Here is a 17,146-nt window from a genome sequence, read left to right as displayed (position 1 = left end):
TTAACAGCTGCCAAAGTATGCCTGAAGGCCCATTTTAGCATTTTTTAATTGTATTTTTTATCCGTCCGAGAGAACAGCACCGATTAACTAGTGGACAATCTCCCCTCACTCAACCCGGCCCATCTCCTGACAACAGCCCACGCCCCGCAGAGAAACGGAGACAGAGGGACAGAGAGAGGGACAGTCTCTGATTTATGTCCCTCTTGTAAATACACTGGTACCTTTCCTGTTTAGGGAAACCTGGCTGGTGCTAATGTCATTTAGTACCACACTGGTCTCAATCATTTGATAGGCTACATCCTTAACAACAAGCCTCCTCGACACACAGCTCACCTGCTGCTGTGAGAGTGGAATGATGGGAGAAAAATGCCAAAATGCAAGTTGTGTTTTTTAGGTGACACATACAGCTGACAAAGAAAGTCAACAGAGCAGAGGCACAGAGAAACAGGAAGAGGCAGGCAGTGGCAAGCCAGTGTGTGCGCAGACCAGAGATGTAGGTGTGTGTGTGTGTTTGTGTGGAGGGAAAGGCAAGGTGAGCGGATTAAAGTAGTTTGTGAGATCACACTCAGGTGGACAACTAAGTGGAATTAAAAAGGTGAAATAAGAAACAACTTACTAGAAACAGGGAAATAGGGTAATGTTTTCTTTCAGATATTATAAAATTGACAGATAAGCTCCCACACACACACACGCACACATTGTTCCACTTGACAGCACCAAAAGCATTATTCATCTTCAAGCTTACAATGAAGATGAATGTCACTCTGTCGGCTCAACATCCCAGATCATGCTATGGAAGTCAGGACATGGTGAGATGATCTTCTACAGTGGCATAAAACAGGCAGCCGTCATGCCTTACTAGCCTGATGTCATGTGGTCTGATCTTGGCCTTATTGTTAGTTGTTGGAAAACTATCAGTCAGCCTTTAGACAGTGGAACAATAAATCATATTAATGACTAATAATACTAAAAATATAATATTGATCCTAGTTGAGCCTGAACACTTCTGCCAGCTCTCTATGTGAGAATGAGCAGACATCTCCATATTTTTGGTGTTATGTAGAAACAACAATGTAAAATACACTGCTCGAAAAACTTAAGGGAACACTTAAATCACACATCGGATCACGATGAGTGAATTATTCAAGTTGAAAGTCTTTACTGATGTACATTGTACAATTTGTTGAGATCAAAATGATGTAACAATGGTCAACGGAAACCAAAATCAACAACCTACTGAGGGCAGGATTCAAAATCACACTGAAAATCAAAGTAAGAAATAGAAATCGCAGGCTGATCCAACTTGCATGAATTTCATCACGGCAACACATCATGTGACTCAGCAGTGTGTACGGCCCCCGCTTGCCTGTATGCATTCCCCATAACGTCTGGGCATGCTCCTGATGAGTCGGCGGATGGTGTCCTGGGGGACACAGCGAACCTTCTTGCGACTGCACGTATGGATGGCCATCCTGGAGGAGCTGGATTACCTCTGCAACCTGACTGGGCTGCAGGCCTCATGCTATTTAGTAGTGACAAGGACACTTACAGACCTCAAAACTAGAGAAGAGTCAGTCAGGAAGGATAAGGAGAGAGCAAGTGTCTGTGACCGCCACATGCAAAACCATTCCCTTTTGGGGGGGTTGCATTCCTTTTGCCTCTCCATTGCACCTGCTGTCACTTTCAGTTGCACCAAAGCAGGTGTAATTGAGTCACAATCACTTGTGCTTCCTAAAGGGACAGATTGATATCCCTGAAGTTCAACTGACTGGGTCTTATACTGTGATGATTACGTGTTCCCTTAATTTTTTTGAGCAGTGCATATACATCATACATCAGGTGTTAGTTATTATGACTCTAACCTGATAACCTGACACTGGACTGGACAGACAATACTAACGCCCTGTACAGGAAGGGCCAGAGTCGCCTACACCTGCTGAGGAGACTGAGGTCCTTTGGTGTGTGCAGAGCTCTGCTCCAGACTTTCTATGACACTGTGATGGCCTCTGCAGTGTTTTATGCCATAGTGTGCTGGGGAGGGGGCAGCATGGACAGGGACAGGAAGACACTGAACAAACTGGTTAGGAGAGCCAGCTCTGTCCTGGGCTGCCCACTGGACTCCATCGAGGAGGTGGCGGACAGAAGTATGTTAGCCAAACTGACATCCATCAACTCCTCCCACCCCCTGCACCACACTGTGAGGACCCTGAGCAGCTCCTTTAGCACAAGACTTTTACATCCCCAGTGCAGGAAGGAGCGCTACCGCAGCCATCAGACTGTATAACAGTGCACAATAACATCCACTCAAATCCAAGTTGAACTGTTAACCTGATCAAATTTTTCCTCTGTTTTCATGTGAAATCGTCATTTTTAAATTACCTCAGTGTGTACGTATTGTATATATTGTAAATTCCATAGGGTATATAACACTTGTGCAATATTTTCTTGTCCTCTTGTCCTCTGACTTCTTGCACTCTGTCTTGTTGCTGCTGTAACATGTGAATTTCCCCCATTGTGGGATGAATAAAGTCTATCTTATCTTATCTAATCTTATGACCTGATTGCTTTGAGTTTAGTGAGTGACAGTATTTTTCTTTCTTATCAACTGTGTGGAGCTGCTGCATACTATTCCCCTTGCAGGCATAAATCAAGCAGTTTTAAACTGAACAAAAACCTGCTCATTGATACAAACAGAGTCATTGAAGTCACATTGAAATGGAAGTCAGAGCATCTTTATCCTCAGTCATGTGACATATCTACCAGGGAAACAGCACATGACCGGATGGGCGGTTTAAACCAAAACCTTCAGATGTGATTGAAGAATACAGCAAGTATCCATCAGGAGGTGGAGGATAAGGGGGAAATGAACCATTGAGACCTCAGCCACAGTCTTCCTCTGCTGGCTACCCAGTGTGGTTTTACATGATGGGTGAGGTTAGCTAGTCATCCCAAAGCACAGTTGACTGGAGAAATTTATGTGACCACCCTGGAGCTCAAGATGAGTCATCAAAAATATTTTTAAGTTTTACTGGGAAAGAGAGGGATCGCAAACTAAAAACACACAAACACACAAAAAACGATTTTCCACAGGAGACATCACTGCCTTGTCTGCCATCATAAGAGAACTGAAGCACATTCAGCACTACTTCCACATTTCACACACACTCTCAACAGAGCTGGGTGTTGGTGTCCGGACGACTCACCGAAGTCAGCGAGTTTGAGCTCTCCAGTGTCGCTGATGAGCAGGTTTTGGGGTTTCAGGTCACGGTGAAGGATGTACCTCTGGTGGATGTAGGATAGGCCTCTCAGTAACTGGAACAGGAACAGCTGGAAAACAAAGGGAAAGAACTATTTTTATCAATTTAACTATAATTTCTATATGTACAAACAACATGGCAAAGACAGATCTGATAAAGAGGGAATATTTTTTTTATATCACTGGATAAACTACATGAATATCAATAGTTCTTTCATAACTGCTCTCCCATTTGTCTACATGTCTCACATTAAACTGAGAAGCTGTTGATTACAGAGATGTGTGGAGCTGTCGGTCAAGGCTGTAACCATCATTTCCTCCACCTGGACTACTGAACACTGATCAAACAGATGAGACATTAAGAGGCCCATCTGATTTCACAGCTGAATTACTGAGAACTGCTGAATTAATGGGCAAGAGTGAAAATAAGTAGTAAATTAAACTGTTTATTCCTCCTTCAAAATGACATCAGCAGGCCTACAGAAGCTGCGGCTTATGATATAGTTTATCAGTTTTGCTTGGTGTGGAGTAGTGTATTGTGGGGGTGTTTCAGAAAGTGAAAAAGCAAAGAGGAAGGTGACAGCAGAAATGTATGGAGGTGTGACAGACTTTGCTGAAATCACAGCAAACATATGGAGCTGGGCGGGGCGGCTGCCTCCCTTTCATTTTCTGTGAAGAGCGGAGAATCGATTGCACAGAGCATGACGGGATGGCTGACAGCAGGGGGCAGGAAGGCAGCACATCAAGAAAAAGTTCACATCAGCTAACTTTGACCCAGAGGAGCTGGAATAACACACAATTTCATCTCTCACCAAACAATATATGTTTCCTGGTCTAGTCTCCGCTATGAAGCAGAGGGAAGGTGTTAGCTGTGATTTCAAATATAAAAACTGGATTAAATCAGTATGAGTAATGGGAAAGTGGCCACTTGTAGTAATAAAGACACAAAGAATTATCACCAAGTCTGCAGTTCCCCTGCTTTAACAGAGCGTTTAGGCCTCTTTTAGCTCACTGCTTTGGTTTTCCAGTCCTCAACGCTACTATCAACCTCATTTCAGTGAAAGATCTCTAAAAAAACCCACTGAGCACCTGCTCAGCACCAAACAGCAGAGAGACACAGTCAGCACAGTGGAGCCTTTAGCAGCTAAAGAGACCAAAGCAGAGCTAAAAGGAGAGTGAAACTTAAAAAAAAGAATAGGAGCACAACTGAAAAAGAATGCTAATATCAACTCTGTCTGCTGTATGTGTATATAGACAACTACTTATGTGCACAACAACTTTATAAGGCGGTAAAATGTCATTGTTGTGTTAACAGCTTACTGCACTGCCCACAAGTAGCCAAAAACACATTATGCAGCTTTAGTAACGTGAGCCAGCAATTAAGCTACATCTCCCGTGAAATGAAACTGCTGTTCTTAGACATGATATCCACTCATGCCCTCTTTACAGCTTGGTAGGTGTAATCCCAGTTGTGCAAAAATGTCTATTCCCTGTTTCTCAGAGTACATTTGACTGGCCTAAGACTGTTGAGCTGATGATGTCTGTGGAAAACTGCAGATCCAAAACAATTACTGTAGTTCTTTACAACAATCTGAGGATTTTAAAGGAAGCAGCTCTAAAGACTGGAGGGTTTCATGCACAAATATAATAACAGCTAATTCATTAAAAAAAAAAAAAAAAAAAAAAAAGCTCATGAAAATGCATGAATGCACCTTTGCTGACGTGTCATATGAATAAAGATTTACTGTAATTGCATTTAAATTTACATTTTTACAGCCAATTATCTTACTGCTCAAATTAAACACAGCTCCCACACCTGCCTACGGAGCTCATAAACACAAACTGCCTTCCCAAAACAAATTTACTCTTTAATATATGCATACTGCACAAAGTGTAGCTTCTGCTGTCTCTATGTATTCCAAAATGAACATCAACAAAATCCTAATATGAGCCTACAGTCAGAGCTACAGTAAACTTATTTTGTTTCCCTCCTGAGATGTGGCAGTTCTGCACCCCCCTGCAGACGTGTCAGTCACGGAATAATGAGGCGTGCACGATCCAGCGTTCAATTTTATTCCAATTCCAGCATTCCCCTCTCATTTCTCTCCTCTCACGAACACTATAGTCTCGGCCAATTAAGCTGATTGAAGCACCGTGGAGTCCAATCAGGGACGGGCCCTGTCTGGCATCTGGAGTCACCGGGTCAACAGTTTACTATTCCTGCACTCAGCTTGTGAGAGATGAACTGCGGCGCTGAAAATTAGCATGGGAAATGTGTGTTTACTCATGTATATCAAAACACTCTTCTGAAAAGCCCCTCGCCTTGTTAGGAGCGCAACTGCACGGCAATAAAACGAAAGAAAAATCATGCTTTTATTCTCTTTAGTCAGCTCTTCCATTCAAACATCAAACCTTTCTTTAAAGTAGCTTATCCTTTTTCGGTTTTGGCTTTGAAACAGCTCAGCTCCATTTGCATTCCAGTATTTGAGTGCGAGCACTGTGTGGAGGTTATTCAGATAGACCCTTCTGACAACAATAATAATACTACATGCCGTATGCAAGATGGACAGTTTTCAACTTAAATTATGTACGTAGGTCCAGATTTAGACTTCTGACCACTTACATGAAAAGGAGGTCTACATCACCATTCTCCTGACGAGTCAAACGGGCTAGTGAGAGGTGAACATTTGGCTTGTTGACACAGACATCTGCTTGCCAGACGAGCTCACCCAACTATAATAAGTGAGTATGAGATGTCCATCTGTGTAGATGTCTTGAAAGGAACCCTGCAGTTAAAGGTGTGACCGCGCCAATTAACCACTAGAGCGAGCAGGAAAACAAAGATGGAACAAAGTGGAAAGAAGATTGAAAAGAACTACAACAAGTGAAAAATGGCACCTGCAGGATGGCTGAAATGGAAAGCGGAAATAAAATATACAGATGCAACAAGAACAGTGGTCACTTATCACTTTCACTCTTTCTGACATTTAGACAGCTTACACTTACATGAAAAAAAAAATACTTATCGCTACATACAACAACATTATAGTGTGTTCTAAAATATTAATCAAGTTTGGACATTACCTATAACTACTAATGGGAAGACTTAGAGTGTTTGTGTTATCTTATAAGGTGCTGTCAGTGAAGCTGATAACAGCACAGTCTAGTAAGCCTGCCATGACAATAAATAGGTTGTTCAACAACTACTGAAAAACATTTAACTACAGCTCTAAATTACAACTGTTTTTTGATGGCATTTTCATGGCCACATGTCAACATGTAGCAGGTCCTTCAGGGTCTCCTGGGTGTGTCTTTTGACAAAGCCTTAACGATTAGACAGCTTTCACATAAATTACAGCACTATTGGGCTTGTTCACAAGTAAAAAGCCACTGCAGTAATAGTGGCAGTTTCATTTTAATAATAAACTGCATGTTTGTTAACAAAGAACGCACACGTGATGATTCATTAATGCTCATGTGGGTCATGTGTGTCAGGGCCACTGGTTATACATAATTCAGCTTTGTCTGATGGCAGTAAATACGACAGCACCCATGGATATAATTCAGCATTGCAATGATGAAGACATTGGAAAACACTGTGGCACCTCTTTCAAACTCCACACTTCTAGTTGGTATCACAGGTTTTCTGTTAGAAATCTGCAGCCTCCAAGCCAGAGATGAGAAAACTCTGGTGACAGCCTCGACAAGGGACCTTCAGCGCTCCTCAGCTGTTCTCACAGGCTGGTGAGTGATCCTCACAAAGAGTAAAGCGATCTTCATATGTACAATCAGTGCAGTGCCTTATTAATGTCTAACTTCACCCTGTCATTAGCTGAGCTCAGTCAATGGATGCCTCTGACTGCAATGCGCTCTGGGACTTGGCTTCCCTCCCACAGCCGAGTACTTTTGACTTTTTGTACTTTTTAATTTTCACAATGAAATGTCTCATCCTGTGTACCCCGCCAGGATACTTTAATGCCCATCTTATTGTTGGAAATACTCCAGCGGCCATTCTTCACATAAAATTATCTATAGAAAAAGAACTCTGATCCTACATCACAATTTAGATTTCTTTTATTGAAGAGAAAAACCCTGCAGAATCTGTGGCGTGTGTGTGTGTGTGTGTGTGTGTGTGTGTGTGTGTGTGTGTGTGTGTGACAGAGAGCGAGAGAGCCTCTGTTTAATCATGATGCATTATTAGTTCATAACTGCAGGAGAAACAAAGCGTGTGATCATAGTTAACTCATTCATTAACATAATCTATCACCTGAGGAGTGACCCTACTGCCTGAACAACAATCCATCACCGGCACACCAATAAACACACTGCCATTCTTCTAATGATGAAAGACTCAGTGCCATCATACTCAGGGCAAGCAGAACTCTCCATCAAGATAAGCAATATGAAAAAACTGTGTGGATTGGATCGGCTCTGTTATCTATCTGTACGATGGAGTGAAATGTGGCTCTTTTGTCTGATATTCAATGTGCAGCAAAGCATGAGGCAATGTATCAAAGTGACAGCGGCACACTGGGGTTCTTATAGTTTCACTGGGACAGAAAACAGCACAGCACACAGGAGGAGAGGAAAGACACTGTGTGCTAATGTGATGGTAATATGGAACACGGTTTAAGCTAACAAGCTGCAAGATACTCAGACATGAGGACTGACTGATTTGGGACAAAACAAAACGAGTCTAAAAGTCTTAGTCCCGCTAGCAGCAATACAAAAGGGTTGACAGAGAGAAGTCTTATCAGTAAGGCAAATGATGCATTCATCCGCTGGGAAACACAAGCATGCTCAGTAAAATTACACTCTGCATAATAGACACTGATGAAGCTACGCGTAGCTGTGACGTAGCTTTCGTAGGTGAGAGCTGTCCAGCAGTCGGTGGTCAGAGCTGGCTTGTCTGCTTGACTTTCAGCTAATCTGTCTTCTCCTCAAAGTGTTTTTCAGTGCGTCTAGTCACAGTGACTCTCGATGGTATTACGTGGTTAAATTACTGAACTAGCTCTTTGAATTAGCTCTCGACCACTCTGTCTTCATTCAGCACTATTGGATGACGGCCTCAGACCAGCGTGCATCACACTCTCTCCCTCTGGCATTACTGTACTCTGTGTGTAACTGGTCAAAAATTTTCTCTGTGGTTATCCAATGAGAGTTTGCACAATAACTTCTACATAATTTATCTCAATAATAACAATATAAATACAAGCCTTATGTGCATCCCAATAAATCTGACCTCCGAACACATAGTAATAATAATCAGTGATATGTGTCTCATAAACAAACAGATGCAGTCAGTGATGGCTTGATGAGCTCGTTCTTCAACAACAACAGTACTTCAACCACAAATGAGACAGGTCACTATTTAGCACGTGTGGATAACCAAGCAATTACATCTCCAGTCTCAAAGTGCAACAACTAGATGGGTATGAACATCTGCTGCTTTAACTCCACATTAGTAGGGAAAGATGGCACCCTAATGCACCCTAATCCTAATTATAAATCAGTTTTATTCTCATAGAAATAAAATACTCAAAAATAAAATACCCTGAAAACTGATCACATACATGCTCATCCACAGGGCCCCCGCAGTGAACCACGCTGAAAAAACTGGCTGAACCTCACTGTTGACCCCTGCTGCAGATGTTTCAGTCTGGCACAAAGTGATGGACCACTTGGAAAAAGTATTTGGTGAAGGTTAAGGGGAGAAAGCAGTCAACATCACGCTACGCTAACATCATGCTACACCAACCTTTACTGCACAGAAATAACTGCACAGCCTGACAGGTCCTTGTCAGGTAAATTTAAGTCCTTTTAGCTATTTGAACAAAAACAGAGTCATTTTCCTGGTGAGGACATTCTTCAACAGCCTACTGACAGACCAAGAAACTGACAAAACATTGTCCCGGTCATCCATTCTGGCCTGGTGAAATGTAAATGCTCCTCTATGAACTCAAACTGCAACCAATTATAGCTCAGATCATCACAGCAGGATGATTTCAACATTGACGAGGACTCAAAACACAAACTTTTGGATTCATTGACAGATCTCTAAAGCCGTATTCTGCTGAAATGAGTAAACGTGGTGGAATCAGTGAGGGAGAGCTAAAATGAAGCAGTGTTAAATGGAGTGAAAAGTGTGTACCATCTGCCAGCAGGCATGGAAAGAGCCCTAATCTTTTCCACTAAGCATCTGTACAGTGTTGTCCTTAATGGGCTGAATCAGGAGACAGCATCAACCTGCACTGTGGCAATGGCCACAGAGGACGGTAAAGTTCCAGATATGCCCAGAATTGTCTTTGGCTTATGTTTTAATGAGCAGCTGTGTTGTACTGCAGGGCCTCTGTGTGTAAATATAGGACTGCTGAAACACCACTGCGCACACCATAAACCGACATGCGGACTGTCTTTGATGCCACTCAAACATTTCTATAGACATGTTTTGAAGTTGGGATTTGCTTCCTGCTTGTTGGTATATTGGTACTCGCTAAGCCATAAAATCTATATTTGGTGAAGCAAGCGAAGTGTAACCACCACAGCTGATTGTGATAGGTTGAAAGACCTGTCAATCAAGCAGACACACCCCAAATCATACGCCTCTTAAAGCCTTAACTCTGATTCTAGAAAGCACTGCCAAGACAACGAAATTAAAAGCTGGAGCAGCTGCTGCTCAGCAAACATGGCTCCTCTGGCTTTTTAAGAGACTTCTGTTGTGGCAAACATGTTGGTGTTTTTACTATTGTTTCAAGACTGTTGATTTCCATTCATGAGTGAAAGCCAAGAGCGGAGCTGCATGCACAACTGTAGACATAAAGTCAGGAATTTCTGAGTTAACTACAAGGATGTTGCACTGCAGCCGACAACTGGTAAACAGCAGCGTAACCTCAGACACGCTCCTTCACAGTCTGGTTTACAAGTTGTGATGTTTCACCTCAGGCAGATGGACAAATGGCAGAGTACTGTAAATAGGTCCATGTATTGTTTATTTCTCCAATACTGCAGTGTTAAAGCAGTGCATCGCATGTCTACTGATCGGAGGGTTGGCCGTTTGATTCCCACCCTCCTCCTGTCCACGTGTCGGTGTGTCCTTGGTTGAGACACTGAACCTGCCCTGTCTAATGCATTTCAATTTGCCAGTCCCAAGCCCTGATATACACAGAGGAAGTCAGGAAGGGCATCCAGCGTAAAAAGCTTATGCCTAATCAAATATGTGGCCCTCCGTGCTGGGTTGGGTGGGGCCCGCTCTGCCAGTTACCAGATGATCGGTGACCCCCAATAGAGAGCAGCTGAGAGAAGAGGACAACGTGCAAAACAGGATATGATCAATAGTGACATAGAATGACTTTCTAAACTTTTGAATTTGTTTAATTTGAATAACTGCTGCTGCACAAAAAGTTTCCAAATTTCACAAGAATAATGCAAAGACGGCAGAAAGGTTGCGAGAAAATACACATAAATGCAAACATATTTTTAGTTTTCCTTTACCATAATCCTCTCACAACCCCTCAAATATTTCTGCTATACAGCCTACATTATATTTATTAATACAGTAATGATAATATTAACATATGAACACAGAGACTGATGATCAGTGATAATGCCTGATAATTTAAAGGTTAGCAGGAACTGACAGGACACACATAAACACCTGAAGGACACACAGCAGGATTCTGGACTGTAAAGAACTCCCTGCCGTGCCAACCAGCGATGATGTAATTTGGTTTGAAATGTGATTTTGGGAGAGGGACCCCTAATATTTTCCACAGCTTATATAAATCCTTGCTCATTGTAGTGTTCCAGAGTGTGGCATGAGCATGTGTGTTGGTGTGCAGATCAGCTACTTTCAGAGACCAGTGAACACAATCCAAGCGATGAAGCGACATGTTAAATATGACAAAAAAAATCATGTCATCACGTCATCCTCCTGCTCTCAAAGAACAACGCTTTTAAAAGCTTTAAAGATCATGTTTTGAAATCATATGAAGTGCCCTGGAACTTCAGGAAAATGTCATGTAATTTGGAAAACATTTTTAAGGGACATAAAAGCAGAGTGATCTTTCCACACCTGGACATAAAGGTGCTGAGTAACGAGTCACAGGCGTCAGCTCCTGTACAGTCACTTACAGCACAGGAAATGTTATTGAATAGCTACGTTTTGCATAAACAACAGCAAGGCAATGCAAGATAAATGTCACTGCACCAAAATGTAGCAACTCAATACATTTACCATGTGTGTTATGTGTTGTTACTTCGTATAAGTAACCAGAGGATTCAACTGATCCTCTTATTGCTTGCATAAACAAAAGAGTACTTTAATCAGTGCGCGACAGATCAGCTAAACATACAAAAAAGTCTCCTGGGAACATAAAATTTAACATATACTGCAGATCGTATATATATATATATATATATATATGAAGGTTCCGAAGTATTTACTTGAACTAAACACTTTTTTCAAGCATATCAACTACTGCTTCTAAACTCTACAAAGCTAATTAAATTCTACCTTAAATAACTGGTAGAAGTGCGTCTCTATTATTCCTAGAATCAGTACCAAGTTACGAAGCTCTTTCCAGGTAACTGAGAAACTCACAGGAAATGAAAAACCAAATAAAATTTAAATTTCATCACAACATAATCTTATAAGGTGGAGATGAATTGGTTATTTGTCTGATGTTGACCCTGACTATTGTTTTGTTCTTTTGTAAACCGCCATGTGTCAGATGATGCTTGCTGTGATGACCGGACCTTTATATTGACGTGACACTGACGACTAATGTGCCTTCAGCAGCTTCCCCTGTAATGTAATTGTAAGGGCAAATGCTAGCTTGTTGCTGGGCTTGTAGACATGGTTTGTGGGTGTCAGTTTCAAACCGATCTATGGAAATGTCATTGAGACACGGCCCTTCAGCTGACTGCATATAATCTAATAAGGAGAGCACTTGAGCAGCAGTCTAGATGAGGTCATGCTCACTATGTTCAATTACAGCAGTGCTGCTAACAAACTGCAGTCAAGTACTGTACACGGGGCGAGAAAAGTTAATGGTGCTGCACAAGACAGTCGCCAATAGATTTTACCACAGATCATCGAGTTCAAGCAGAAACTTCAGTACACTTTCAATTTTAAACTGCAGGAACACACTCACAGACAGACAGACAGCCACACACACACACACACGCAGCTCTCTGGTTCTTGACCAATAATTATGTAGCAGTGAGCTTCTGAGTGTGTGCCTCTGAATGTTAATTTGATCCAGCACCAGTGGAGGCACTAATAGCTTTAATGCTGCTGATTAGTAAATAGGAGGATGGTTGAGTGACTGCACTTCCACACACTCAGTCATAAAACACACTAATAATGGACATTAAACCTCTATATGATGCTTATCAGAAGCCAATCAGTGCTGACCTCACATCAGTGAAACACCCATAAGCTTTGTTCTTTCAGTGTGTGGTTTGATTACATCCTCAACACTGATTATACACACATTTAAAACACTGTAGTCACTTTCTGAGTGAGATGAGACGATCAATATCGATCTGATGTCTGTGTGTTAAGTACAGATATGGACTCTTAGAGTGAGGAGTGGAAGCAGGAGGCAACAGCTAGCCTGGCTCTGGCCTCTGGCTAGCTGAAGCTCATTAAAAGGGACGTATGTTTTAGATTAGTCTGTACTGTAATTTGTGGTTGTAGGGGAAGTTATGTGTTAGGATTACTTCTCAACAAACAACAGTTTACCCCTCCACCCACTCTTCTGCTCTGTCTGCAAACCTAGCAACCTCAGTATGACAACAAGACATACACAGTCATTTCAGCTGTTTGTCAGGACATAATTCCAGCATGCAATTCCCCCGGAAACCACAAGTTGTCTTTTTCGTTTTTCTGTTGAAGTATGGATTTAGCAAATGAGAAACATTGTGTTTAATTGTCAGCTTTAAAGGCAGTGACAGCGGTTTCTTCCAGTCTGAGCCCACCTGCAGGGCTGTCTCGCAGGCTTTGGATACAGATTAGTCATATTGTGTGGAAATCAATTAAATGATTTTGGTTCTTTTCATGGAGTTTGCTGACAATTAGAAAAATATAGAATATTGTCAGGCTTATTAGTTGAAGCCATTAACAATCCCTGAGCTGCAATTAGTTAAATTAGTTTGATCAGCTTCATCTTGTTTCATTATGGCTCACTACAGTCAGGCTTTTTACTATAAGCCTGTCTTTTCTGAGCCTTCTGCATGAAACACCCCTCCACAAAGAAAAGCCAGAGCACTGGTCATCACTTGAGCTGCTTCTGAGATGTATTTGGGCTGCAGATGAGAACCATTTGGAGAACACACCCTCAGTCTGTGCTGCATTTGCTCATCTTCTCATCCACTTCACCTTGTTAGTCTGATCATAATTGGCCTGATCAAAACAAGGACTGTAGTGAGAAACTGAGTAATTACATTACTGTCAGCTGCTCTGAGCATTAACTGGTATCTCAGCATATGTTCATTTACATTATACTGTAAACTACATTTCAAATACAATCCAATGCACAAGCTGAGAAATGACAGACATAACGAAAAGCTCCAGTTTTTGGTTAAGGTTAGGCTAAATGTACCCTTTTCTACACAATACCAAAAGAATACAGATGCTATTCTCACTGTGATGGAGTATTAGAAGCACTGTCTTCATGCTGGCTAGTACCACAGCAGCCTCCATTCCATGGCTGCACAGGAACAAAGCCACACGCCCTATCAACAGATTAGAAGTCACAACTCAGGCATCGCACCAATTCTGTAAGTAACAAAGTCAGCGGGAGCCAAGCAACACCTCGCTCTGCTCGCTCTGAATAATCCTAAATTATTCATGTGAATCTAAATGAGGCTGCAGTCAGCAGGAAAAACACATATTACTTATGTAAATCTTCAGTGGCAAAAGGTACGAGCTGTGTTACATAACACATGTAGCCTGAACTGTCACCTTCCTGCATGATGGAACCTCCCAACACCACCACCAACACCAACATCACATGGCCTCATTCACTCCATCATCATTTCCCTCTACCTGTTCATTTAGGTTACCAACACCTCTAACAAACAGGAGGAACACCGCTGAGTGACGGTTAACTCATGTTGCGCTAAAGAGAACAGATCCATCAGACTATCGACCGGCCTCACAAAGGCTCGTGTCCCACATAACGCCAGGGACAGTTTTTAGGCTGGCATTAGGATGACAGCAATGGCAAAATAATCAAAAGGCTTCTTTATGGTTTGAGCTGTAGTTGAGGTTGATGTAAGGAAGTAACAACTATTGAACTGAGGTTTAGGTCAGGTTTAAATATAGGCTGCTCAGAGTTTAATCTTTATGTAGCCAAACCTCGACTGCTGGCAGAAGACCTGTTGCATAATGTTCTTCATAATGTTTTCATGAGCTGCCTGCTCTGACTGAAAAAAAGTCTTTTGATTAATATTGAAAGTGACCAGACTGTCGGCCAATGCTGCAATAGTTTAAATGAAGACCCTGAGCCCCTCTCCAGACAAGACAGACTCAGTCCCTTCATGCAATCTAGAACAATATGCATCAACTTGCATATCTAAACATAAACTTCCATAACATTCAACATAAAATCAGTAAACCAGAAATTGTCTTGCAACTGGGGAAGTGTCATGGTTATATCTATTAGTTCCAATTTTTCACCTATTCACCTGTAGTGTAGTTAATTTTACTACACATCGTTAATAGCTGTTTCTCAAAATGAGATTTTTTCTGATCCTGAACCAGAAATCTCCCCCTCAGCATGACTTGCAGACACCAAACTTTCCAGTTTTATTCTATTAGTTTTATTCTATAATTTGAAAGTTTTTACAGGGTTTTTTAGGGGTTTGTTCATATATCATTCATAGCCTGATTTATTTAACATTTTATTCCGCAGGTGAAAATGGATTTTATTATGGCTGCTTGCAGTATTTTTTGATTTATGGCATGATAAAAAGAGCTATCCAAAATGTCCTCTGTTAAAACCTTTGAATCGAAATCAACAAAATGAAACAAGAGTTCTGAATCTGGCTTTAATCCAGCGATCAGACTTGTGTTCTGGAAATGTATGCAAATCAGCACATGTGTAATTTGGTCATTTGTATATTTCAACATAAAATTTCAGAAAACTTAGCTCAATGGCTAAAATGTCTGGAAGAGAGACAACTGAGTCATTATTTTCAGTTTAATTAGCCCTTTGTTTGCAGGTGCATTACTGCAGCTTGGCACATACTGCTGGTCTTTGTGTCAGCACAAACCACTGGGAAACTAAGAGCTAAAGGTTCTAACCCTGACCCTGCAGCCACATTTCACTCCCCACTGTTTTCTATCAGGGACAGGGCCAGATGCTTTTGCTTTCCATCATGCACTGACTCTCTTTAAGTTCAATTTGATTGAACTTGACACATGAAACTATGAGGCTCTCCATTGTCCAGGCAGTTTGTAAGAGGGGCTAGAACTGACCTCTTTAAAAAAAAAATGACGATTTCTAATCTTGTTTATCTCAGTGTACGGTAAAATAACACAAGCAGCATAGCAGGAGGATGCTGCTTAAGTCTTGGATAGGATAGAGTATATGAGGTGGCCCCATGGCTTAGGGTTTAAGATGCTGATTATAAACTGCAATGCCCCTTTTGAGTCAGGCAGGGGACCTTTGTTGGATCTCTCTCCCAAGCATGAGCATCCCAACATAAAATGCAACAAAATAAACTAGATTTAAGTGTAGAATTGATTACTTTTGGAAAGCTGTTGTCAGCGTGCTAGCCAAACTAGCTTCCCACAGTTTATGCTTGCAGTACTGCCTTCATTACTTTTTGTCCTGTTTGCTTTTCACCACACTGTGCCAGCAAATGTTGCCTGGCAACATCCCGTTTAACTGCACCATAAGTTACAAATGCTCACATTATTAATGCTGCAAGCGCTTTGTTTTGGTTGCTACTGTGGTTTATTGCAAGAGGTCTCTTTCCACATGGGCTGATGAAAACCAAACCACCAATGAGAATGGATTCTTCAAAACGCAGACAAACCGAAGAGCTAAAATGACCATGTGGAGTAGACCAGTGTGTCCCAAACTCTGGTTTATAGCTGAGCAGCAAATCTTTTTTTTCTTTTCATCATGCAACCTTGAAGTTTTATCTTGTGACCCTATGGGGGGTCTGAACCCCCAGGGTGATAACCACTAGAGTAGACCATCAGAAGGACTACTTAAATGTTCCAGTTCGACTCGACTCTTCCACTGCTGTCTGTTTCTTGTTACGTAATCCACCTGATCTGTTCTTGGTTAGAAAATCACTCCTGTTTTTCATCCACACCTTTTTAGCATTTTCAAACTATGCTGCTCATTAGCAAATGTCTAGTGTCCAGCATTATCATGCATACTGTACCTTCACATTGTCTGGATGGAGACCCCCAGGGTGTTTGTCCATGTACTGACACAGGTCTGTGTGCTGTAAAATAAAAGCAAAAGAGCACAGTGTTAAATAGTAACATGTTCTGGATAAGGGTGAGAGTTTAAGCTCAGGACATCGTGGTGGTCAATATGATTCACAGTGAGGCAGAATAGTCTGTAATAGGACATCTTTAAATGTTAGTGCAATGGGATATTTCCACATACAGGAATAAACCATGATTTGTGGACAGGAGTGTCCACATACTTTTGGCAAAGTGCATTTCCTTCCTGACATCCAGGAATCTGCTTTATGTTCGACTAGTGTTTACCATATGAGATGCGAGGTGATTTGTCTGAAAGCTGAGCTGACGTCTCCTCTATCAGAGAGCCACCATCTACTGACTCATAAGACATGCAGCGTTACACTGGCCTGCCCTTCACCTCTGTGTTTTGGAAGCAGATTGAGGATGGATGAGGCAGT

General features: G+C 41.7%; 1 protein-coding gene across 3 annotated transcripts in view; it reads right to left on the bottom strand.

Annotated features, from left to right (window-relative positions):
* The window catches only part of cdk14 (cyclin dependent kinase 14), a 170,931-nt gene that overhangs the window by 90,066 nt on the left and 63,719 nt on the right, over positions 1–17,146 (bottom strand). For all 3 annotated transcript variants that reach the window (XM_076736408.1, XM_076736409.1, XM_076736410.1), the window contains 2 exons: positions 16,661–16,723; positions 3,204–3,327 (listed from right to left, as the gene is read on the bottom strand). In XM_076736408.1, the coding sequence (XP_076592523.1) occupies positions 3,204–3,327; positions 16,661–16,723 (187 nt within the window). The remainder of the gene's footprint in view (positions 1–3,203; positions 3,328–16,660; positions 16,724–17,146) is intronic.

The sequence above is a fragment of the Chaetodon auriga genome, chromosome 8 (genome assembly GCF_051107435.1).
Source record: "Chaetodon auriga isolate fChaAug3 chromosome 8, fChaAug3.hap1, whole genome shotgun sequence".
NCBI classification, from domain to species: domain Eukaryota; kingdom Metazoa; phylum Chordata; class Actinopteri; order Chaetodontiformes; family Chaetodontidae; genus Chaetodon; species Chaetodon auriga.
This window is presented reverse-complemented; position numbering and strand designations above follow the sequence as displayed.